Below are 25,118 nucleotides of genomic sequence, written 5' to 3'. Positions count from 1 at the left end.
TGTGTTAAACATTGTAGGCCATTTATGGAGTAGCCCACAGCTACACATTCTTTTGTATCATACAGGTAATTTGCACTAGTGTGATACATTATCTCCCATGATGCTTTTAATTTTCCATGGCTGTTCTTTTAAAATGAACATATGCTATTTGTCTGCTGACACCTGCTATTTGACAATGACATCTGTTTTGTGCTCATTAGGATGCACGTACAGTAACACAATAAGCCACAGTCCTAGATGTCAAATTAAAAAGATGATCATCAGCTTTTTATTACAGGTGTTAATATTATTTTCAGTCATCACAATAGTTACAGTGATTCTGTCTTTTCCTTTTCTTCTTCTAATGTTTTTAATATATATATTTTTCCTTAATTCCAGAATTCTATTAAATTCATAGTTTATGAAGTCATCATCTGATCTGAAACTATTCATATAGGAAAAGTTATTGGTTTTTCTAACAACAGTTCGAAACTGACGTTACCTTACACCATGTGTAACCATTGGTCTGTGTGTGTGTGTGTGTGTGTGTGTGTGTGTGTGTGTGTGTGTGTGTGTGTGTGTGTGTGTGTCAGATATGGATGGCAATGACCTCCTGTCCTACTGGCCAGCTTTGGAAGAGTGTGAGACCCACACGCTGCAAAAGTGGGGCTCAGAGCGCCCCCTGGGGTCGGATTACAGCAAGGATGCTGCCAACAATAACCAGCCGGATGCTGCGCTGACCAGCGGGGATGAGAACGGTCTCACTCAGCCACACAGGCACCGCAAGGGTGAGAGAAACAGATACATGTCAACAAAAATACACAATATAAGATCACACTGACAGTTTCATGATACCAAGGAATATCACACATGCAAAATAGATAATACAGAGTTATATTGATTTGAACTCAAATAAATATCTACATGTGCAAAGTCAAAAGACATTTGACTTTAAAGGTTAAAGGTTAATCATGTTAAACTACTGTATTTTTGATATTTGTGTCCCTACATAGTTTATTTACACTGTTTTCATAAAGTCTTCAGACATCAGTCATGTCAGACTGGTGCGGCTTAGAATAGAGTACCAGGAGGAAGATAGAGGAGATTTTTGTTGTGTAAGCTGAATCAGCAAAGCGTCATTTAGGCACAGCTCATTAACTGAGACCTTATATTCTACAGATGTTCACTTCACATGAAAGAAACACTAAGAGTGAGTGAGTAATAAAGAGAAAGATGGAGACTACCAATGTAGCCTGTAGGTGGATGACATTTTGGGAGGTTATTAATCCACAAAAATACACAAACCATATCTCACACACACACACATACAGACAGACACACAGAAATATGCATAAAAAGAATTATACTTTAACAGTATAGCATTTGATTTGCCTCAGGATTTCCAGGTCACTCACATGATATTTTGATTCACAAATGTGAACAGTTAAGACCTAAGACCTAAGACCTAAAAAGTCAACAGGTCAAAAAAACTTTCCTGTTTTTGACTCCTCCTCATCCTGTGACCCCCTTATCTTTTTTTGCAAATCTTTTGACACCCTCACCTTTAACCCTCTTTCTTCTTTCCTGTCTCCCCTTTCAAAGAAATCTTACTATTTCTACAAGTTTCTTCTTCTTATGCAACTCATACCTTCCTCCTCATATGCTCCCCTCCCAGGTATCCTGAAAAATCGTCTCGGCTGTCCTCCAGCACTCCAGGGTCTCTCCAGCATGGGCCGGGTCCCCAGTGAACTCAACTGGTACCGAACCTCCACTCTGGGTCACCGAGGCGTTCCTGCTGCCTCTTATGGTCGCATGTACTCTGCCACAGCAGGTGCAGGCGGAGGCTCTGGCTCTCTGTCCCAGCCTGCTTCCCGCTATTCCTCTAGGGAGCACCTGGACTCGCTAGCCCGTAGGCAGCTGTCCAGGGATCCATTGGGCAGGCAGACGATTGGTGGATCGAGGGACCGGCTGGACTCCCGGGGCTCCAGGGACAACTTGGATCTATTACCAAGGAGGAGAGAGCTGGGGCTGGGGCAAGTAGCGGGTCTTGGTGGCCTGGGGCTGGATCACCAGCGAGTCTCAGCATCTAGGGAGAACTTAACAGGATCCAGGGACAGACTGGACACCTACCACACAGGCAGCATCCACGCCTCGAGGGAGGATTTGAGTGGAAATGGGGGAGCTGTTGGAGCAGGAATGGAGGGATACCTCAGTGGATCGAGGTCCCAGCTAAACACATTAACTCGACGGCAGGCCTCATCCCGCGAGCACCTAGGGGGGGCACTGATGAGCAGTAGGTCAAGGGAGCAGCTGGAGACCAACGGAGTGGGAGCGCAGGCTCAGCCGTGTCGGGAGTGGCTCCGCACTTTGCCTCCCCGCCAGCCATCGCACCCTGACCAACCTCCCTCCTCCTCCCCTCCTCCTCCGATCTCTGAGGAGCCCCAGCAAGAGCAGCTCCCTTCCTCAATACATATCAGAGGACAACTGGACTCTGCACCTTCATGTAGGTACCCAGGTCAGACTGTCCCCCAAGTTGCAGGTTCAAATCCCAACCCTCTGGGTCGACAACCATCCAGTGAACACCTGGATATTCTTTCCTCCATCCTGGCCTCCTTCAGTTCCTCTGTCCTCACTCCTCCCCCTGCTGCTTCTAATCCTGGGCCTAATGGCTCTGCTCATGGACCCTCACCCTCCCCACCTCAGTCTGCCACTTCCCACAGTATATCTGAAGTCTCCCCCGACTCTGAGTAAGTCTGTGTGAATAAACTTCCCCCAACTTCCCCTCCTCCTGTCCCTTTCCACTTCATGTCTTCTGTGTCTCTAATATCTTGTTATCTTGGTTTAATCCTTTGTAAACACACTTTTTGGATTTTACTTTGCTTCATCTCTTACTTTTTGCTCCTCTAACTTCCTCAGCAGCTCCATAGGGATCATGTCCACTATTCAACTTATCCTTTTCGCTCTTTTTGTAACTTTGCTGTCTTTTTATTTTAACTTTTCTCAGCTCCCTTATTTCCACTTGCTACTTTTCAGCTTCTGCATCTTTTCATGTCGTGTGTCTCAGTCTGTTTTCTTCTGTTTCCTACTGTAGCTCTGTCTGCCTCCTCCCTCTTAGTCTCTTTGCCTCAAATGGCTCCTGTCCATTTTGCTCTGGTGCTTTCATTGTCATCATTTTGTGGAATTTAATTTACAGTGGATAACTTGCTATATAAACTCACTGATGTCTCATTTTCCATGTCTTTACTTCAGAACCAACAGAAGTGAAGGACAGTCTTGATGCTAACCTCCATCCCCCTTTACACATTACGACTGCTTGGGGCTTTGGGACAAGTACAGAAGTTAATAAATGGTCCTGAACCACTGAGGTACCATTGGACATTGAAGGATTGGACACAAACTAAGACAGACACTACGTCTGCTGAGGATAAAAGAGGATGGTTAAGGGTGATTAGTACTGTATAAATTGCTTTTTTCAAGGCCCACCGCCCAGGGTCATCTGTGTCTTTGGACGATGAGTCAACCACCACCACTACCTAAAAACTGCTGAAGATACACGTAAATTCCTTAGATTTTAAACAGAAATGTCAGCTTGACCCAGACAACAACCGTGTAAAAGAAGGAAAAAAGACTGTAAATAACCTTTTTTATACATTTTGTATCTTTTTCATTGGAGATGAAGAAGAAATCTCTTGTGATGTTTTCTTTTTTTTAATGATTGTGTCCATGTGAGGTTGTGACTGAGGTTGGTGTGAGTGCATTCTTGTTTGTTGCTGAGGGAGAGATTTCCCCTGCAAAGAAAAAAAAAGAGTAAATCCCAAAATGTCTCCTTGAAAACAGTTTTCCTCAGACACTTTTCCTCAAACCCATCAACTTTGTGTATAGCGACAAGGGTCTGGCAATAGTAACTGATGAGATTATCAAAATTGCGAGATGTGGTTGAAGAATAAAATATCAAAGTAATGTGAGGCAATTGTAAATAGAGGAAGGGATTATTATAGGAGAAGAGTTTTGATGGAACAAGATGATTGTGCAGGGAAAGATGACCAACACTAAGCTATAACGATAAAAAACGACACGATGACTCAGAGTTGGTGGTTCAATTCTTAAAGCTTAGCTAAAAGTATCAACTCTTTCAGGCGATTGTGCTGTTTTGTGATCCGCTGTATATGAATGTGACCTTGTCTGTGTATCTTTGTGCCTGGTGCTGTCTGACCCAGACCATATCAGTCGACTGATATTGCAAGATCACTCCTTTTAGTGTTTTGGAGACTTGGCAGTCTCTGAAGGTAGATGTCTGTCTGCCTCTTTGTATGAGGCTGCATCATATTAACAACCATTTAAAGGCCCTCAAGGTGTTTTGCACTTTGATGCATCATGACTCAGCCTGACTCAAGAGATGCCACAGGAGCAGCCGAATTTCTCTGGCAGCATCCAGGAGAATCACTTATTAAAGCTATTAAAGCTCATGCAGATGTTCTGTGCAAATCCAAGCCAAAGGGACAAAAGATTAAAATCAGTTTCATCAATGTTTCTCCAGTTTTCAGTCATTAAAATAACTTGTTACATTTATGCGAATGCTACAGATTCACATTTTGTTTGAATTTTTTATTTTTTTTTTACTTGCCATGATTATTCTTGTAGGAGGAGATCAGATCAGAGAGGTAACATTATCAGCCACAACTTAGTGTGCTCAGATATCGGAGACCTGCAGCACATATCTAGCAGGGAATCTACATGGATTCATCAGCTCATGTTTGTATCATGTGAAACCCACGCCAGAATTTTTTTCTACCTGTTTAGCTGAACCCAGTTGTTTTGAAATTACTTAGTAATATCCTTTATACATGAGAAATGTCATTAGTTCTGAAACTGAGGAGTGCCAACTTTGATTATGGGCTCAGAAACATCTAATATGAGCTGTCACTGATGAGGAGGTTCACACTAGAGCGCAGATTCTTCCCATTGTTGCAACTATTGTACAAAATGAGGTCTCTTGAAAGATCTGGCATGGATTAGGCAGCACCATACCAGTTTTCAGAAGAGACAAGGTGTCAGTTATGTCAACACTAAAAGCCTCTAAGTGGTTTTGAGCTGCAGGTCTCTCCATTAGGAGCTGCTACTCTCTCACAGCTGTCAGAGTGAGCGCTGAGTTCAGGCCTGAAGGTAAAAACATGTAGAAATGTGTAAACTGAGGAGAGATGCTGGCAGTCTCTTTTCCCCTTCCCAGGGATTAGGGGATTGTGGCTAACATAAATGTTTTCTGGAATGACAAAAAGTGCAGTAGGTTATAAATGTAAAGCACCTAAAGATTTCTGCTTTGCCAGAATGTTTTGTATGTATGAAGGAAAAGCAAAGGGCACAGTTAGCATGTTGAGGTAATGTAGAACATCAGGCAGTGTTGGAAGGAGAACGAATTGGGACAGATAGCGTGATTTATGGACGTTACTCATTATAGAGAGAAAGAAGAGGAATAGATGGGAAGGCAGATAGTGGAAATAACACACACATCTCAGACACTTCACAGATACACATCTGGTTGCTCTGTCATTTCCATGTCCCTGGGATGTGATTTGTTGAAGTGTTATTGCCAAAATGTGCTCATGCAGGAAAACTCCACCTACTACTCTGTTTAAGTCATAGTACACCGAAGAAATCCTACATTGACCTCCTCTTTTCATTTCCGTTTAGTATTTATAGATTCACATTTCTTCCTTCCTATATACTTTAACCTGTACAGACATGAGATTTATTTTATTTATTGCTAATTTATTTATATTTATTTATCTATGTTGCCATTTTCTATGAGAGGCTGAAGTTAAATAAGTGTTTGTGGGGTTTTTTGTTGTCCAAATGTTCATTTTTTTCATGTGATGTTTCTTATGATGTTGAGTCTTGCAACAAATTCACAGATAGAGGACAAGAAAAAAGGGGAATGTTAAAACGTGTCTCTATTTACACCTAGAATTGCAATCCATTGCACAGATCTTTAACAAAAGGCTGAGGTTATAACTATTTAAACGTTGGCTTATTTACAAAATAAAAGATAGTTAAATTGATTGTCTTTTGCCTATTGAGTCTGGAATAAACTTAATTTGGTGTATTTATCACGACCAGACAGAATGTAAACATATCTATACTTAAAAGTTCAGTACTGGGTGTAAATAGTACAACTATATCCCAAATCAAACCTTTTTTCTCCCTAGATTCCAGGCTGAAGTTTCACAAACACAAAATCAGAATATTTACTGGTAATTTAACAGATTTTGCAAGTTTCTGACCAATGAGAGCTACAAAGTAAGGAAAGACTAAAATGTTGCATCGATGAAAAAAGGGGAGAAGAGACAGAAGGAAAGAGAGACAGGAGGAGGAGGAGGGATGGGAGAATGTCTTTGTTAGCTTGTGTGTTCAATAAGGGATTTCTTCTATCCTGCCATCGGCAAGGGGATGGCGGCATGGAAACAGCTGGTCCCCTGTTACTGCGGAAACAAGAGAAATGTTGGACATTAAAAAAAAAAGACTTATTCCTACAAGGCTCCTTGTGTTTATTTTTATTCTGTGTATCTGTGTGTATTTTCTGTTGTTTAATATTCATGAGAGCAGACTTCTGCAGGTGTAAAAAACTGAGCAGAGGAAACATTCCGACAGAGGAACATGTTTTTTTTTTTCTGCGGGGCTCTTTCTCTGACACGTTTTAACCCTCCAGGTTTCTTGTCACATTCAGAGACGTCGAAGATGTTCAGGTGTCACATTGATTCCCAAAAAAAGTTGAAGCACTCAGTTGAAGTATCAACAGTCCTCAAACACATCGAGAAAATGTGTCCCTGCAGACTGCAGTATTTGTGGTCTATCATCTGTATTAAGTGGTCTTTTTAAAGTCAACGATCCTCCTCTTCTTTCCACCCCACCATCTGAACCTTCAAGGTGTGTAGGGGCAGGTCATCAGGTCTCATTGTCTTTCCACCGAAGCAGCGCAAGGCCCTCTTCTCTTCTCCACCTCCCTGAGCCCTATCATCCACTCCCACATCTTTTTTGGGGTGTGGGAGCTTTACCTGTGGCTTTCTGCCAAATGACTATTGTCTCGTTCCACATCATGTCTACCCACCTCTCTGACATCTTCACTTAGATGAAAGAAAGACATATTCAGTTCAATCTCTCCAAGATAGAAGTTCTAGTGCAACTCCAGACATTCCATACATAACAGCATCAACATTAGTCTGAATTCAGGTTTATTTACAAAGCAATATTTAAACATACACACCTAAGTTAACATGCAATGCAAAAGAAGCTTTGCTAGTCCTATTATAAAACACTGTCAATGTAAGGAAGTCACTGAGGGTTCGACCTTTACAGAAGCTGTCATTGTAAACATTCAAGGACATTGTGAGATTCTGAAAACTGCTGAAAAATGACAACATCAAAAGCCTTTCACAGTTAATTTCTACATGTGCAAAGTCACTGAAGTATTTGTATCTCATAGCTTGTACTATTACAGTTCTTTTCTTAAATTGGTACCAATTTTATGCTTAACTTAAATCTCTTTTCTTTTTGAAGGCCACCTGGGGGAAAGCTTGAACAGACAGAAAACATGGTTGTCATGCCTGGAGAGCAGTTCGTTGGTACTTCTGCAACTTTTAAACTTTTAATTTGTGTGGAACCCAAGTATTGTTCTGCTAGCAAATAGCACTATTTCCTTGTGAGTTGGACTTTATCATATCAATATCAAAAATGCCAAGAAAAGTAATATTCCCCTTTTGCAAAATTGGCTCATTTAAAGCAAATGAGAATCTTCCCTTTGCTTTTTGTACAAAAAAAAACGTATAAAAATAGTTTTCATGTTTACAGACAAAAGAATAATAGACAAAGACAAACACAGATAAAAAATCAATTAAATAAGTTCATCCTGTCAGTTCAGATGCTTTCTCCTCTTCATCGCTGCTGCAGGATGATGGTGGCACATCCTCGCCCATCCGCTTTAACTTGGCTTTGTAGTATGCCTTCTTCATCCTGAAAGCTTTCTCCTTCTGCCGGACTGCTCTCCTCTTCTCTCTCACCAGCTCCTGCTCCCACGCCAGCACCTTCATCCTGTTCTCCCACTCCAGGATCTTCATCTGCTGCTGCTGCTGCTCCAGAGCCTCTGTTCGCTGCTGGTGCTCCAGCCTCAACAGATCCACAGTGTCTTGCTGAATTGAGCGGCAGCCGGAGTCCTCGGTTTTAGCACCTGACGTAGGAAGGCATTGACTGATGAGCCTGGACGTGCCTGGGAAGTCAGAGTGCAAAAAGGTCAATGTGGTGATCCCGAGTGTGCCGCCCCACTGAATGTTAGGTGTGTTTCTGTATCAAAACCCAAGTCCCAAACTTTTTCTTAAGTTAACACATAGTTTCTGGTGATGTGGTGTGCAAGGCACAATATATGTTGATTTTTGTTTTAACCTTTGATTGTATTTGTTATCTGTTTTTATCTTAAATCCCAACCAGGGACAGGGGCTGCAAATTAGCGTTTGCTATTTGGCCTACACACTGTATTCTGGATTGGTTGCTTAGTTGTAGCAATGTTTAGTTGTACTGTCCCTGTAAAAAATAGATAAATAAAAACACTTGCACTCAACGCACGTGTGTGACTTTTGTACGAATCTCACAGGTACATAAAGTGACACACCCCCACTGCAGCAAATAGTGGAGCAGCTGGGGGAGTTTTGGCTGTGGGTACCTGGTGCTGTGAAGTAGGCAGCAGGAAATGTCACATCCTGTTGCTCTGCTTTGTGGCAGGTGGAGTTTGAAGTGGAGCTGTGGTGCACATTTGACCAATCGCTGTCTGTTATTCGGTCCAAAGCATCACCCTGGTGGCAGAGGACTATTTGCTCCTTGCTGTCCTCACTCTGAGAAGGAGGGAACAAGTGTGTTTGATGAGAAACTGGTGAGACATTTGTTGTATTTGTAGTATTATTACATAGTTATCCCTTCAAGTGTTTTAGGTTAATATTGCTCTTATATTTATGTTCCATGTACTGTAGAAACATTAACATAAACTAAAACAATAACTTTCAAATATTTACCGGGTTCAGGCTGCCATTCATCTGCACAGTAGAATGTATCATCATCAATTTGCCTGCTAAAAGAAGACAGACAGGAAGAACTTTAGGTAAGTGTTTTAGGAAAAGACTGCCTCTCTATAAAGGTTTTCAGGCTGGTAGCTAAAGTAAATACCTCAAAACTACCAGACTTGCTATTTACCACTAAACAATGTTTGTTGTTTGGATGAATTACACCTTTAACTAGACATAGAATAGAAATGGCCTTTCTTCGCATCACACTTGGCCGTGAAACCAAGAATGTATTTGTAGACGGCTTTAAAAATGTAATAAACAGGCATTAAATATCCTTATATATATATATATATCCTTTTATCCGGCTCTGGACCGGCACCAAGGTGGCCCTTGATGGCTGGGTGGGGCCACACCTGGTGGGCTGGCATCCCAAACTGGGACTCCACCCACTGAGCCACCAGGTCCCCTGGGTTAAATGGGCAGAAATATCGGGAGGTTGTCCACTGACCAGAGGGTTAGTGGTTCAATCCCCGGTCCCTGGCTACATGTCAAAGTGTCCTTGGGCAAGGAACCAAACCGTAAGTTGCTCCCATTGGGTCAGGTAAGCGCCTTGCATCGCAGCCGCCGCCATCGGTGATGTGTGTGTGTGTGTGTGTGTGTGGGAGTTGTAGTTGTAGTTTCTATTTGCTGTGATCTATTATGGCATTCTCAAGTGTCTATAAATGGATTAAGACGTAAGACTCCAATAACATACATTTATCCTGAGATTAATAGGTGGCTGACATGTTATGTTAAGTAAATAACAAAAATAAAATATAACCAATTAAAATATGACATATGAATTGCATGTTAGATTAACTATCAACTAATAAGGAAAACAGGCTTTAGTTTTGTCAAAACTGCCAGTGAACCTAATAAAAGAGACACTCCAGGCTTAAAATCCCAAACATTCATGAACATGTTTAAATTCCCACACAATCTTTTTCACGTTCTCTTAAAACGGTTGTGCAGTTTTGATATGGAGCTAATGCTAAGCTACCTTCCACTAGCTTGCGGACAGCTGCTTTGTGGCCGGCTCCCCCTGCATGGCTGGTGAGAGCAGCCTCGCCCATGGTTTGAAGTTTAATGGATTTACAACAGGCCCTACATCTGGCGAAGTGAATGTCCTGGACGTCCTTGACCAGCCAGTCTTTGTAAATTTCCTTTGAGAGCCAAGAGTCCTGGAATTTACATTTTCCAGGCATTGTTAGCCGGTCCGCTACCTGACGGCTAAACCTTTCAGCTGTGGATTGATTCAGAGTCTACTCGGAAGTTCCAGCGATGCTGCACAGCTCGGATTTTTAGTTTGATATTTTGTGTGGGTCAAGAAAAAACCCAAGTCAAAACAACAACAAAAAAAACGTTCACTATTTTGAGCAGTATTATCTAAATACTATCTCTCTAAATTTGGCCATGGAGTTAGGAATGTTGAAGAAGCAGCATTTGTGTGCTGAACAAATTCATATGACTAAATATTTATATAGATAGATATTTGGAAATAATTTTAATCCATGTTAAATCGTGGTTTCCTCTGACAATGTGATGTGATGGCTGTCTTCAGGCTCAGAGCAGACTCTACTTTCTGAGGAAGCTCAGGTCTTTTAGATGTTGCAGATGTTTAAGCAGTCTGTTGTGGCCAGTGCAGTCTTTTTTGATGCTATCTGCTGGGGCAGCAGCATCCGAGCCAGTGACACTAAATAACTGGAAAAAAAAAACAGATTAAGCTGGCTCTGTCCTGGGTACGACTGTGAAAAGTGGAGAGGAGGATGCTGCACAAACTGTTAAACGTCATGGAGGCTCCCATCCTTTCCAAGAGCTGTTGGTCAAAAGTGCAAGCTTCAACAGGAGGCTTCTTCAAAGAACAAAGAACAGTACAGGAGGTAATTTCTGCCAACAGCCATTAGTCTGTATAATGACTGTCTGCAGTGTCAGGAGACAGACCTTCAGCATTTCATTACAACATAGTTACAATAACTGTAACAAACAGCCACTGTTTCTGCATACGCACATGAGTACGAACGGTATACAGCTTGTACTAAGGCATTTCAATGGACAATACAGGAAAACATCTCTGACTTTTTAGTGTTCACTTCACTAAACTGTGCAATGTAGAAAGTATTAATAGTATTTTTATTCCTTTCCTTTTTTTTTACTTCATTGATATCTTGTTACTTTGTATGTATGCTGTATTATTATGTGTAACAGCTACTGCAACACAACAATATCTATCTATCTATCTATCTATCTATCTATCTATCTATCTATCTATCTATCTATCTATCTATCTATCTATCTATCTATCTATCTATCTATCTATCTATCTATCTATCTATCTATCTATCTATCTATGATATTATAAAAGATTTTGCCAATATTTGTCCAAATTTCAGATTCTGCAGAAAACACCCAAAGGCAGCACGAGAAAGGCTGCTGATCACGTGAATTGCTTTCTCCAATATAAACACGGCAAACGATTTTTCTAGCCAATCAGCGGAGAGAAAGCAAGGTATGCAATCTGAGTGGTTAAATTCAGTACGGAAGTCAGACCAGAAACACATGGTTACTAGATTGATGGATATGAGTCTTTGTAAAGATGTTTCAATACAGATCGGAACACATTTCAGTATAATTTGGTATGGCATGTAACGGCATTGACCTAAAAATAGTTTTCTTTATTAACAGTGACTAATGTGACTCGCATACCTGTCATTAGCTTCCTTTGTTAATTGAAAAGCTATCGGTGACTACTCAACAACAGACTCAATCAATCTGAGCATTAGATCTGAGCATTAGAAATCCCAATGAATCACACTGCCTGTTTGCGATTTGTCTGAGTTGTCCAAGTGTAACAAATGTGTGTTGACTTTATGTCTTTCAGGCACTGAGGATAATGTAAAAATAAAGATTATTTATCGATCTGAAATGGAGACAGCAGCCCTGGTAGCTCCGGTCACGGCTCTGGAGTTCCTTAATAATGCGTTTCTACTGACAGGTTGGCATCGTTGCTGCATATCAACACACAAGTAGTAATTCTTCTCATTAGCGCATATAGTTTGCATTGTTTTTCTGTCCATGTTAGACAAGGCAGATATGCATTATTCTATACACAAGTTGCTTTTATCTTTTATTTGTGACAATACAATCTTCAATTGTGTAGTGTTGTTCACTACTGTCAATATCTTTGTTGGTTTGAATGTACAGTATGTATAATTTCAGGTGAGGGTCCAGTTTTGCAGGTGTACAGTCTCCACCCACGACCTAAAGCCTGTGCCTCACTAAATGTGCTTCAGCACTTCAGAATCCATGGAATACGACCTAGACGTTATGCAACTGTCCCAGCTGAGAGCTGTGATGCAGGAGCTTACAGAAAGAAGAAACCTGGTTAGTCGAAATTTTAATTTAGGTTTTTACTTTAGTTCTTAATTTCTTCAGTAGTTTTTCTTAATTTTTGTCAGTATGTATTTGAAAGGGCTCTAGAGTGTTTAGTAAATTTAAAAGGGCAAATTTAAGCACTAATGTCACCACAAATACTGAAATAAATAAAAATAGAACCTTTATTCCTAATTTTTAACAGATATCTTTTATTGTTTTTGTTTTTATTTACAATACCCCCTCTCATCTGTCAATCCCCAGAACTGAGCTCCAGCACACAGTCCAACCTCTTTGACCTTGCAGTGTTTGGAGGCAAGTCTGTTAGGCTGGTGAGGCTCCACGTGGATCTCCAGGATGGGGGCTATTTGTGTTTGGAAATACTGGGTCCCCTCATGCAGCTGCAAGACTGGGCTCTAGATGCCCGCTGGCTATCTGGAGACAACCACTCACTTCTCTGTGTGGCTGTGGCCCACAATAGTGCTCTTCTATTGGATGTTGTTACAGGAACTGTCCTAAGTCAGCACTCCTGTCTGGAGGGATGTTTGCTGTACTCTGCACTTCTTCTGGTACATAATTCATGGGCAGATACTGTCTTTGTAGGAGGTACTGTTTTCAACCAGCTGGTTCTCTGGAAGCCTGGAGGAGGGAACGACTCTGAAAATAAAGCTTCAGTTGAGAGACGTCTGCACGGCCACAGTGGTGTTATCTTCAGCATCTCGTACCTCCAGGAGAAAGGCTGGCTGGCTTCAGCTTCTGACGACCGCAGTGTACGGGTGTGGAATGTGGGGGTTTTAGGGGGTCCCGGAGGCAAATGTGGGGACTTAAACCCAGCTTGTTTAAGGGTCTTATATGGGCACCAGGCTAGGGTATTCTCCGTGCATCTCTCCACAGAGAAAGTGTTCAGTGCTGGGGAAGATGGTGCCTGTTTAGTCTGGGACTGGGCTGGAGGTGGGAAGGTGGTTCAGACATTGAAGGGACACAGAGCAGGGGGAGTTCGTGCACTGGCAATCAGTAAGGTAACAGGAGACAAAGAGAGATGGGTGGCTACAGGTGGGGCAGATGGAGGGGTGAGGTTGTGGAGGGTGAAAGAAACTGAGGAGAGGAAGGAGGAGATGAAGGAAACAGTGACAGAGAAGCTTACTGACCTGATGTTCCCTGGTCAGGGCACACCTAAAGTGGTTTGTATAGCAGGGGAAGAAAATGCAAATTGGACCCAGAGTGAGTTTGTAGTTTGCACTGACCAAGGCACAGTTTATAAATACAGTGCTTGGCAGTGGGAGATCATATGGCAAGGGCCTTCTGAGTTTCAGTCTTACTGTGTTATGGAAACAGTATCTATCAGTAGCAAAGAGTCAACAGCCAAAGTTCATTTGTGTGCTGTGGGAAACCTCAGTGGGTCCATACATGTCTTCCCCATTTCTCATCCTCAATCTGGAATTACTCTCAGTGGTGGTTCAGGAAAGATACATAGTCTAATTTGGCAGGAGCAAGGGGAAAGTGTGTGTTTGTTAGCATCAGGGGCTGAAGGACTTGTCTATCGCTGGTGTATAGAGGTGAAATCAAAAGAAAACTGTTCCTTAGTTCTCGTTGTAAGTCCTCTTTCATCTTTCCTACTTCCCCCCTGCGCCAAACGCTGGTTGACGGCTGCAGTCTGCCTCCATTCCCAGTTACAGGAAAATCTGTGGGTTTGTGGGGACAGGAGAGGGTCCCTGCTTTTGTTTCAGGAGGAAAAAGCTCACCTGCAAAAGAAAAAAGATGATGGAGAAGCAGGTGACCTTTTCCTTACAGGAACAGAAAAAGCTAAAGTTGAACAAAATGAAAGTGATGGAAATCAAATAAACACTATCATGAAGCAGAGAGAAACTAAAGAAGTGAATGACCTGAGGCTGCAGCCACTGAGCTGCCTCTTTGGGGTGCATGGAAAACAGGGTGTAACTTCAGTATGTGAATACCACGGACTGCTCTATAGCACTGGAAGGGACGGCTGTGTCAGAGTCTTTAGAGTGCAGCCAACACCACCAGAAAACCTCGAAGAAAACAGAACTGGAAAGCCTGTGGAGAAAAATGGAAATTTTCAATTAGTGATTCTGCGAGTGCAGCGTGCCTGCAAGGGTATGGAGTGGCTGGAGAGGGTTTTGATTCTCAAATCTGAAATTCCGGAGGAAGAGGAGTTCACATATGAAGAAACAACAGAGGACAAGGGAAAAGAATCAAGGTTTGTTATTGTTGGCTTCCATGCTGTTCACTTTGTAGTTTGGGACCCAGTGAGGCAAGAGAGGCTGTTAGCAGTGCCTTGTGGTGGAGGCCATCGGTCTTGGAGACTCTGGCCTTCCAACAGAGGGGTTTGGCCTGGTTATGGAGCTCTTGTGTTCATCAAGAAGGGGGCTGTCCTGGCTTCACACCTGCCTGGAGAAGAACCAAACGGGGCAGGGAGGGCAGGAATGACTGGAGGATTGATCTTGAGGGAGGGCATCCATGGGAGGGGGATTGGGTGTGTGTGCAGGCTGGGGAAGATAACGGTAGCTGAGAATGATCTTCAAACAACTGGAAATATGACTGAAGTTGAAGAAATAGAGGAAGAGACACAGGAGGGACATTGGGAGGTAGTGGTGACAGGAGGAGAGGACACTAGCTTAACCGTTCTGGCAATACAGTCAAACTCTGGCAGCATCAAAGTTCTCTCAGTAATTACTGACCACATCTCAAGCGTGCGGACTGTAACCGCGGTGACAAGTAAAATGGGAGACAGTGAAAATCAATCACAGTCTATCTCCGCCCTGCTTGTGTCAGCTGGTGGCCGGGCTCAAATGCAGTGCTACCGCCTGTCGATTGGCTGGGACAGGCAGAGACTGGTTCCCTCCTGCCAGGTGATCCAGGTGGCCAGTCATAGATTGGACGAACAGTGGGAGAAGAGGAGGAACCGACACAAGATGGTTAAAATGAACCCAGAAACAAGGCAAGTAAATATTAGTTTACTTTAATTTATAGGATAAATATGTTGAAATGGGTTTAGAAGCTATGCCATCCCATCACATGCTGTCTGTGTTAGGTTTATTTAAATATAACAATTAGTGTCAGAGGAAGAATGGTCAGAAGCATATTATGCAGAAGTAGATAGTAGATGACAAAGTGCTGGACCTGTTAATTAGTAGGTTTTTCCTCTCGATCCTAAATTGTGTATTTTGAACATTTACCCAGAGGACTTTGCAGCTTCCAAAAAAAAAATAAATAAAGGTCTTTGCTCAGCATCATCAATTGATTTTTCCAGTGGTGGGAATTAATGACTTGGTACCTGGATTTAGAAAATATCTTTTTTTTTTACAAAGAACAAACTTGGTAAATTTGTCCTGGACGATATTGACACAATGATAGTTAATGCTAACAGATGAATATGACAACTGATGAACTGACTTGACTTACTGGCTGCTTTTCATCTTTTGCTTTGTTCTGTCTCAGTACCAAGGATGATAACGGTAGTTAGAAGGATGAGGGTAATAGAAATTCTATTCTTTACCGAATCAGTTATGTATAACTTATTAACATCTGGATGGTTTTGATTTAAAAGACAATCAAAAGATGTTTCTTTCATTCACTGTAGTTTCTGTCGTTATTAGTAAAAGTAAACATTATCAAAACCAAAGTCTCCACATGAAACATTTTTTCAGAAGTAGTAGAATTTATCCATTAGTCTTTCGGCTCTAGTCTTACCAGTTGTGTCTGTGTGATTTCAGGTACATGTCTGTGGTGGTGGTAGATGAGGCGACAGACTGTGTTCTGATAGCTCTGGGCTGCAGTGATGGGGCTGTCAGGTCAGTGTTTTGTGAAAATGTGTAACATATAAAAGCAGAAGCGAAAACTACTTCAGTGAATGTAGGAGTAGGAATGTTTTGTTACTTTTAAGCATACTTGCCTGATCTGTCGGCTTTGTTAGTACATAACACATGCATTTAATTTTCACCTCCTTTTCATCATTGTTGTCTTTTTCAGGTTGTTCTCAGTCAGTGAAGTAAAACGTCAAATTAATTTGTTGTGGGAGTCCTTTTACCACCAGCGCTGTGTGCTCACTGTCGCCACCTGCAGCACAGAGGCCGATGAAGGCAACAGGTGATCATGTTTGTTCAACCCCCCATTATTTACTTCATTACAGCTGATGTGTAGCCTTGTTTAAGAATACATCAGAACCAAATCACAGTTGTTGTTTTTTTGTTTGTTTTTTGTTTTTTTCAAATAATCACTGATATGTCAGGTGAAATAAAGGAATACAATGATATAATATCAGTCTCTTTACAGTAGATTAACATTCCAATATGTTAACCCCCTCTGTCTTTGTAAAACATGAACAAAACAATCTCTTATGTGCAGTAATCCTTAAACCCCTCTTTTAGGTATAAGCTGTTGTTTAGTGCTGCAACAGACGGGAAAATTGCAGTGTGGAATTTGACTGAAGCCTTGTCCTCTGCCAATGATGCTTCAGCTCCACCAATCCCCTGCCTCAGCATTTCTGCCCATCAGAGTGGTGTCAACTCATTGGCTGTTTGGACAGACAAACCGGGACAAAAAGAGGTCGGTTGCCTGGTAACCGTTGCTAGCGGAGGGGATGATGGACAGCTGACGGTGTCCAGGATTAGGCTGCAGTTCCCAGAAACTGGGAATATTTCTGAGCCCCTAAGCTTTCTAGAAACACCACTGCAACCCCTAAACCGCCTTCAGCTCCATCTTCATGCTCAGTCCCATGTCCCACTGGCCCACGCAGCCCCTACGACTGCGTTGAAGCTCCTGAGACCCGGGCACTTGGTTTCTACATCTTCAGATCAGAGGGTTTGCCTTTGGAGGGTCTTCAGTACAGGTATCAGCCACAGGAGGACGCTGTTCTCCCATGTTGCAGACGCTGCAGGACTCGCAGTGTGGGAGGAGCAGATGACACAGGAGGGGGAAGGAGATAAAAAGTGGAAGACAACATTTGAAAGATTAGAGTCGAGGCAGGAAAAAGACTTGTGGTTCAACAAGGATATGGAAACAGTTGATGGGGCCAAAGGTGGAGAAACTGTTGAAGCAATGAGTGAGACCAGTGAACCAGTTTGCAAGACCTGTGATGAGAAAGGAAATGACGGAGCTGGAAAATGTAGAGATCAAAGAGACACTGACAGTATAGCTACGACAGAGAGTGAGGTCAACACTGATATGGCCTTAGAGGCCTGTGAGAGCAGGAAGAAGAAGAAGACAGAGACAGGATTGTTGTTGGTCTGTGGCCAGGGCCTCCAATTAGTACGAGTCAGAAATACAGAGAAGGAGGCTAAAGCCAGCGTAGGCAGAATAAAATAATAGAGATGGTCTTAAAGATAAATCTCACTAAACATGCTTTTTTAATTAGATATAGTGTATCGTATGTGAACCAACAGAATTGAATATGCATGAGTTATTATTAAATTATTTTTACTTGTGTAATTTTTACGTTTTTAATGATGTTTATTTCTTCGGCACTTTTGTTGTTATTTTTGCGGTAGTTACAATATGTACTGTCTTTATTAATTATGCATCTTAAAGCTACAAAACACACCTTTTTCTAATGCTTTTAAATAGAAATATGCCTGAAAATGTGCTTTGCATTATGACCTATTGCAAAATTCAACAAATCCCGTTTCATTAATAAGTGTTTCAGCTTTTCATTTAGTTTAATTTGATAATAATTAATACCTTAAATGGTGTGTAGAGCGTGAGCGACAGTAGAAGATCATGGTGGAGCCGAATAGACTGAATTTGACTCTCATGCTACCACTGGCCTTCCAAAAAACTTGTGTAAAGAGAGATTTATTGGCTTTTGTTTCTCTCGTGGAGTGTCAAATGAATATGGAGTAGTTTGTGTTGGCATCTCTGAAATGTAGGCCTATCATTCATTTCTGCCAGGCTAGAAAAATCCAAACAAAAATCAAAGATGTGGGCAGCGATTTCTGTCACAAATCAGGCAACATTTCTGCTGGTAATGACACAAAAGGAGCAGTTGGTGCTCATCAAGAAAAAAGGAAAAATGGCTTTTTGAAGAGAACATTAAAACCATATCTGATAGTGTGTGGGCCATCTGTGGCCTCCTTCGGGGAAAAGAAGCACACTGCACAAGGTTGGTGAAATGAATGAAGTTATTTTTATGTTGCCTCTCCAACAGCCAGGAAATAAAACCCATCAACTTGAAGACAACCTCGGGCTTATTCTTGTTATTTTTAGTAAGAACAAGCTCCCAGTAACTCCATTAAACAAACTGTGAAGGTTTATGGTTTAAATTGTGGTTTAAAATGGCCACCTGCTATCATCTACTCCTCAGGTGCTCCTGAGCAAGGCACTGGATATCAGGTTGTTTTAATGAAGAGCTGTTTTTCCAGTCACAAGATGTGACGGTACTGTACATAATACAAAACAAGTGCAAACAAATAAAAATGTTTTCAACAATGACTTAGAGGTAAGTGGCTTGTGAGTATACAGCTGTTTATCTCTATTAGTTCTAGTCTAATCATAGTTATATGTTATTGCACTGTGTAGATGTGTTTGTGGTCATGTATGCATGATTGTGCTTGTGCATTTTTGTCTACTCATCCACATTGTAATGCAATAGTGTTTGTTTTGGTATTTGTGAATCTCTCTCCCTTTTTAACAGCAGCTCTAAGTAAAGAGTGTGAACATGGCGTGTGTTTGGTCAAAGGTGAGAATTTGTAAAACTGCAATCATACTGTGTCTGACATGCTCATTTAGCAATGTAGAAGCAGGCTGTGTTGTAATATGAAATCTAAAAGCTTAAGTGCTAATTCAATAAGGGGAAATGTGCACAATTATTTGCATATCTGGTGTGTGTGTCTTTCTGATATGCAAATGTGGCTGTGTTAGATGAAGTGTGAGGTGGCTAGCAGCATGCTCCCCTGCACCACATAAAATAACTGAATGTACCAGCCGGGGGTTTCAATGCAGCTGGCAGTTTAGAAGTGTGTGTATGTGTGTGTGAGATGCAACAGAAGAGGTCAGCTCAATTAGATGTGTGCATGTGCTTTTGTCAATATTTGCGTGTGTGTCTGTGGAGGTCTAGAAGGGGGGTCAGACCCCATGAAGGGGCTGGTTGCAGGTATCCATGAATATTTTAATATTTTAGCCTCGTCTCATATTGCCCTTTGTCAAGCACTCATCTCACCACATGCCACTGGTAATAGAGAGAAAGAGGGAAGACAACAGGAAGAGTGAACATCAAAGGGAGAGTAAGATGGATGATACAAACAAATTTAAATAAAGGGCAAAGTTCTTACATCCTAGTGAGAGACAAAAAGAGTCCCGGTGTTACCACTATCATGTAGAGATTAGAGGAAGAGACAGAGTTAAAAGCAGGAGGAATGAGAGCACTGGTGCTGACAGGGAAAAGATGAGGAGGGAATAGAGAAGGACCTCGCCGCTCTGAGCATGATTGATAATGTTAGCTCACAAAAGAAAAGGGACAAAGAGGAGGAAGCAATGAAGTGACTAAAATACAGAGAAAACTTATTAAAGGGAAGCAAAATACAGAGGGGTGATGCTTTGTAGGATCAGGATGTGACATTTTTATGTTATACTTGATCATATTTGGGTTTTAGATAAGGTGGATATAACAGAAAAAGTGACCTGCAGAAGCCGGCCAGGGAAATCATCAAAATCTGTAGGGATTAGGTGCTGAAACTGTCCCTGTAGCTCCATGACGACCTTTCGGTGGGTGTTACTGTGTTGTTAGTGTGTGTGTGTGTGTCTGTGTTTATACCTGCAGGCAATGTTTTTTTCAACCTTGGAGCAGCTGCTGTCAACATGCAGGATTGACATTCTACGTGGATCAAAGAGGTACAGTCCTATAAACTTTCTTCATCTCACCACTATGACATGAACATTTATTTCCTGTCTGTTTCAGTCTGCAACTTTAGCCTTAAATAAACTTGGAATTTTAGAAGATATGTCCTTTTTTTTTTAGTATCTTTGCTACAAGAGCAGAAGAAAAACCTTTTTTTTTGCCAGTGAATTAAAAAATCTATAAAGTACTTCTCATGTTTTGATCATCACTCTCCTTCTACCACAGTCAAATAATAATCCATTAAGAGACTGAGACTTCATAGACTTGCTTTCAGGCTACGACTGTGAGGCTTTAAAGGCACAGCGACATATGTTGCTGGTTGGCAGTACTGGCACACCAACAAGCTCATTGTGTCAGTAGCACCATGCTGATGTTTGTAGTATGATATATGCTAATAGGCACGTCAACAGTGTTGAAGATAGTTAGTTATAAACCAAAAATGCTAAGAGACTGAAGTTATTGCAGCTCAGAGGGAAACATGAATGTGTGAACTGAATTTCATGGCAATCTGTCCAATAGATTTTGAGGCATTTGGCGTACAACCTAACACACAGTTCATTTATGATGCCACTGGAAACAGAACTAATGTTAGTTTGTCTGAAGCTGCTCTTCCAGCATAGATAATAATAAAAAAGAAAATAGATATTTAAAATATGTTTCTGCAGCTGTGTGTATGATGAAGTGGGGAAACTGTGAATATGTTTTGTAAAGCTACAGACTTCTGCCTTCAGGCCTCGATGATGCCACGGGGACAGCTGCCTGCCATTGTTTCATCGAAGAGCAAAACTGGTGATCCACACATGACTCTCACCTTTCACGGAGACTGTTTTACTGAAGGATACGGATATAAAGAAAATACGTGGAAGATATGTCATGATTAGTTGATGTTTTAAAACATAATTTATGGAGAGTTTCACAAATTAGAATTTGTTTTCTGATTCTGTTTACACGTGTCAGCCCTTGTAAGCCTGACCACATATCCTTACACACCTGGCTCCTAGTTTGATCCCTCTGAAAGTGCCCTTGTTCGTTCTCTAAGTAACTTAGTAGCAGTGTGTTTCTCTCTGAGCTTTTATATTTCCCCCTCAATCTCTAGTACTCGTATTCTGACCTCTGACTAGATGTTATTGGTTTTCTAACGCAGCCCTGTATATTTTTCTCATCTCCTTCTCAGTTCTCCAGCATCCTCACCAAGCCACTCGAGGAAAACGTAAAAACCAGCATCAAACATCAAACTCCTCTTCCTCCTCTCACCCTCGTCCAGGGCCTTCCTCCGCCCTCCTCTCGGACAGCACCATGACCCCCTGGGGAGCCTTGGTGCTTTCTGAATCCTCCTTCACTTCAATCCTCCCCCCAACTCCTGCACGACCCCTTCTAGCTCCACCTCCTCCTACTCCGCAGCACACACCATCCACCCATTTTCTCGGAAGTCAGAGTGAAGAAGACGGAGCAGCTTCAAGTTCAAGTTTTAACTGTAAGATTCCCTCTCCACCTCTGCCATCCCTTCATGACAGTGCAGGTATGAAATTAAATTAATCTGAGTCAAACTCTGATACAGACGTTTTCTATCAATATTTATTTTAAAGTTTATTACAGCATATTTCCTGTATTACAACATAACATTAATGCCAGGAAAATATAACGCCTGTGTGTCATGTTTCCACTAACTGATGAAACCTCTTTTCCTGTTAACGCTTCATGGGGTTATGATGGGAATTTAACATTTTTGTATTTGCAATAAATGTTTCAAATGTAATTTTAAGTGTTTGGATCTCATCTATACTGCTATGTAAGGCACTCACTGAGACGACACACCTGTTGCTGGTCATTGACTAGGAGAAGACAGAGGTGCAACGGTGTTGGTACATTGACACAGGAGCTCTTTGATGACTATGCAGCGCAGACTTTTATCTACATTTAGCTACGGCTGGGTCTTCTTCAGAACTTAAAGAACAAAACAAGTCTCCTCAAAACAGCTACAGGTTGTTCTGTTTTAAATGGAAAATTAACTTATATAATATTTTGCATAATTAAAATAGTATTGAGGTTAGAATTCCCACCAAGAAATTGAGCTATGAAAACTATGTAGGGACACATATCAGCTATAACAAATAGTAAAACCGATGTGGGCTGGACATAAATAATAACAATACACAGAATTAGAAATATACTGTGAAATTGCAAAATGCTAATGAAAGCTTTTATAACTCCTGAAGTTGATTATATAAAATGATTACAACAAGTACGTAGCACATGGCAAAGGTGTAGAGGATGACTATTAGTGTGCATACTTTAGACCAAACTGTGGTAAGAAAGTCAAATTATGAATGTTATGTGCCTGTTGGACGTCTCCATTTCATATGGAGTCCCAGTGAGACATTTTTTTTGTGATCATGTCTGTGTACAGGTAATGTCATTGTAATGGCTTTTGAGACTATAACGTGTCTGTCCCTCTCTGTCTCTGCAGTTGGAAGGGGCAGAGAGTTGCGGGCAAGGCGTAGGGTGTTGCCCCAGCATCGGGTGCCTCGTCTTCCCCGTCTCCCACCGCTGCACCCTGTCACCAACCTCAGCTTCTCCCGGAGCTTCACCTTCTCTTTCTTTGAGCTGCCACTGCACCAGTCACCTCACTGCCGTGCAGAACGCATCAGAAACCTTATGTCGCTTTTGAGACAGATGCACTTCTGAACAATTAGAGCTGCAAAGACACTTTCTTTTCTTTAGGTGTTTAACCTTTTAAAACATCTACATGCAATTGTGAATTAAATCAAGAGTGGTGTAGATAGTGAAGTTTAGATTTTTCCTGTGAAAATTTTCTGTTATTTTTTATCTAATAAATGTAAATGTCTCCTCCTACACATTGACATATAACACAAAATTGTAGGTGCAATTTCTTCATTGAAGTTTCTATACATAAGATTTCTGTAGGGGGCAGACTTCCACTTTTAGATAATTCAGTCTTATGTAATGCTGGAGTCAGACACACTATGCGTCTGATTTAATACTGTAGTAAGGAACAGTGAAGACAATCTTATTGTAGTTATAATATCTAATTTCTCTTTAATACATCTCTTTCTTTCTACCTACACGTGACTCTTATTTGTCATTTCCTTTGCTACAGTCTTTCAATAAGTTAAGTTAAGATCAGATTGTCATTGTACATGTACTGTACAGTAAAATTCTGTTGGATGATACACATATAAGTAAATCTATGCAAAAGGAAATAAATATATAACATAAAATAATAAAAAATAATATAAACTATTTGCAAATCCTATTTACAAAAACTTTTAAGAAAAATAATTCACTGCACAGCAGAATACATTAAGGCAGATTAAGAAAAGGAAAACATTTCTGTCTCATTTGCTCTTTTTGTCTCTCACTATCACCTCTGTTTTTCTCTCTCTCTTTCTCACACACACACACACACACATATATTCACCCCATGAGTCTCTGCAAAACTGAGCTGTGACAATAGAGGCCTTCAGAAGTACTGAAAAGGGGGGGAGCTGTAAAAGCACTGTAATGTGCAGAGTTCAAGGCTGATCCTCCACCATCCTCAACTCACGTGAGAGTTTGTAAAAAATTGTGGGTGTGTTATGCCCATAAATGCACACTGCTGCACAAGTGAACTCTTTGTATTCATGCTGCTTCATGCTGATACGGATTGTGTCAATCCTATTTGAATATATAACACTGGATAAATACATCCACACAAGGTGAAGAAAGAGACAAATCTATCTATCTATCTAAGAAATGAGTGTTTCAACAATTTGCAATTTGTAATTCTCTGGACACCATCATTTGCACTGCAGATTGTCAAGCGACAATAATTTTTATAAAGAATGCAGTGTTATAAAAGCATTTGCCTATTGTAACATGCTTTGTATTCATCTCTTCATTGATTTTCTTGCTCCTATCAATGTTTATATAAAGGAAACTGCATTAGCTTATTTAAGTTGGATTACAGTACTCATTGTTGTCATGCAACCTTATAACACCTTTTACACACACACACTGAACACATAACAGCAATGACCTTCCATACTCCAGACAGACTTATCTTTTCACATTTGGGGAGGGTGAAGGCACAATACTGGTATCTCAAAACATAGGTGTTAGTGCGGGCCTTAAATTGCTTCCTTTATCCCCTTTCCCTTAATTTATGGTCTTAAGACATTTGGGTATACATTTGGTTAAGGGTTTTTATTTTTTTTGCTTTAACATACTTGAATGTTATTTGTACTCCGCATGACAGAAACATTTTAATAGTCAATGCATGTAATAGAAAGGTGAACTGGAAGCACAAGCCAGAGTGATGCATTTCATAAGTGCAGTCACAGTACAATCTTATGATTATACTGTGTTTTACATTATTATTGTTGTTGTTGTTGTTGTTCTTGTTGTTGCTTTTGTTGTTATTATAGTTATTATAAGAAACTAGCAACTAAGGTTTTTAAATAAATGTAGAGGAGTAAAACTGTTTTTTTTCGTAAGGATGAAGTTTGAAGTAACAAAAAATTAAAAATAAATTAAGAACAGTTCTCAAGTAAATGTACCCAGTTACTTTTCACCACCATGTTATCACCGACTAACTAAATGTGGCGCAGGTTACTTTGTCGTCCTGGCCGGCATGTTTGGGGCTTGTTTTAGCAAGAGGTTGAAGACAGTCAGATTCATGGGAAGCGGCCAAAGTAAATATGGCTGTACAGCTCATCTTCCTCTGTGGCCTCATGCAGGTACACACACACACACAAGCACACACACACATTCACTTACTGCTGTGCTGCAGAACTTGACCTTTGACCTGTTGACTTTGGAGACAAAGGGAGTTTGGA

General features: G+C 41.1%; 3 protein-coding genes across 7 annotated transcripts in view; 2 read left to right on the top strand and 1 right to left on the bottom strand.

The window, feature by feature from the left end:
* celsr3 (cadherin, EGF LAG seven-pass G-type receptor 3) overlaps positions 1-6,035 on the top strand; it is a 95,548-nt gene extending 89,513 nt beyond the window's left edge. For both annotated transcript variants that reach the window (XM_067525842.1, XM_067525841.1), the window contains 3 exons: positions 573-767; positions 1,655-2,726; positions 3,229-6,035. In XM_067525842.1, coding sequence (XP_067381943.1) covers positions 573-767; positions 1,655-2,726; positions 3,229-3,256 — 1,295 coding nt within the window. In that variant the 3' untranslated portion in view covers positions 3,257-6,035. The remainder of the gene's footprint in view (positions 1-572; positions 768-1,654; positions 2,727-3,228) is intronic.
* Positions 6,036-7,075: 1,040 nt separating this feature from the next.
* LOC137139097 (uncharacterized) lies at positions 7,076-10,515 on the bottom strand. The gene is made up of 4 exons (XM_067525853.1): positions 10,063-10,515; positions 9,033-9,088; positions 8,687-8,855; positions 7,076-8,236 (listed from the first exon to the last, which is right to left on the bottom strand). Exons 1-4 carry the CDS (start codon positions 10,265-10,267, stop codon positions 7,875-7,877), a joined length of 792 nt encoding a protein of 263 aa, XP_067381954.1. The 5' UTR covers positions 10,268-10,515; the 3' UTR covers positions 7,076-7,874.
* On the top strand, positions 9,122-24,785 carry wdr6 (WD repeat domain 6). 4 transcript variants are annotated; one of them, XM_067525844.1, is made up of 11 exons: positions 9,122-9,624; positions 11,453-11,568; positions 11,941-12,054; positions 12,279-12,443; positions 12,696-15,390; positions 16,166-16,243; positions 16,422-16,538; positions 16,820-20,276; positions 21,015-21,072; positions 21,458-21,802; positions 22,751-24,783. In XM_067525844.1, exons 3-8 carry the CDS (start codon positions 11,985-11,987, stop codon positions 17,754-17,756), a joined length of 4,062 nt encoding a protein of 1,353 aa, XP_067381945.1. In that variant the 5' UTR covers positions 9,122-9,624; positions 11,453-11,568; positions 11,941-11,984; the 3' UTR covers positions 17,757-20,276; positions 21,015-21,072; positions 21,458-21,802; positions 22,751-24,783. The 4 variants fall into 4 exon arrangements, with proteins under 4 accessions (XP_067381945.1, XP_067381947.1, XP_067381948.1 ...); XM_067525846.1 differs by lacking the exons at positions 9,122-9,624; positions 11,453-11,568 and adding exons at positions 11,584-11,695; positions 22,078-22,265 and having other exon boundaries at positions 22,751-24,785; XM_067525847.1 differs by lacking the exons at positions 9,122-9,624; positions 11,453-11,568 and adding an exon at positions 11,584-11,695 and having other exon boundaries at positions 21,458-21,757.
* Positions 24,786-25,118: the final 333 nt, after the last annotated feature.

This window comes from Channa argus, chromosome 13 (genome assembly GCF_033026475.1).
Source record: "Channa argus isolate prfri chromosome 13, Channa argus male v1.0, whole genome shotgun sequence".
NCBI lineage: Eukaryota > Metazoa > Chordata > Actinopteri > Anabantiformes > Channidae > Channa > Channa argus.
Note: the sequence above shows the minus strand (reverse complement) of the source record. Positions and strands in the feature narration are given on the sequence as shown.

What these genes read in the sequence shown, in the direction of transcription:
- wdr6 (XM_067525846.1), top strand. Translation starts at nt 11,985, where the DNA reads ATGGAGACAGCAGCCCTGGTAGCTCCGGTCACGGCTCTGGAGTTCCTT. An exon ending in TAATGCGTTTCTACTGACAG is followed by an intron (nt 12,055 to 12,278) that starts GTTGGCATCGTT and finishes GTATAATTTCAG; the next exon opens with GTGAGGGTCCAGTTTTGCAG. An exon ending in AAAATGAACCCAGAAACAAG is followed by an intron (nt 15,391 to 16,165) that starts GCAAGTAAATAT and finishes GTGTGATTTCAG; the next exon opens with GTACATGTCTGTGGTGGTGG.
- LOC137139097 (XM_067525853.1), bottom strand. Translation starts at nt 10,267, where the DNA reads ATGCCTGGAAAATGTAAATTCCAGGACTCTTGGCTCTCAAAGGAAATT. An exon ending in TGTCCGCAAGCTAGTGGAAG is followed by an intron (nt 9,089 to 10,062) that starts GTAGCTTAGCAT and finishes GTCTTCTTTTAG; the next exon opens with CAGGCAAATTGATGATGATA. An exon ending in TGAATGGCAGCCTGAACCCG is followed by an intron (nt 8,856 to 9,032) that starts GTAAATATTTGA and finishes CCTCCTTCTCAG; the next exon opens with AGTGAGGACAGCAAGGAGCA.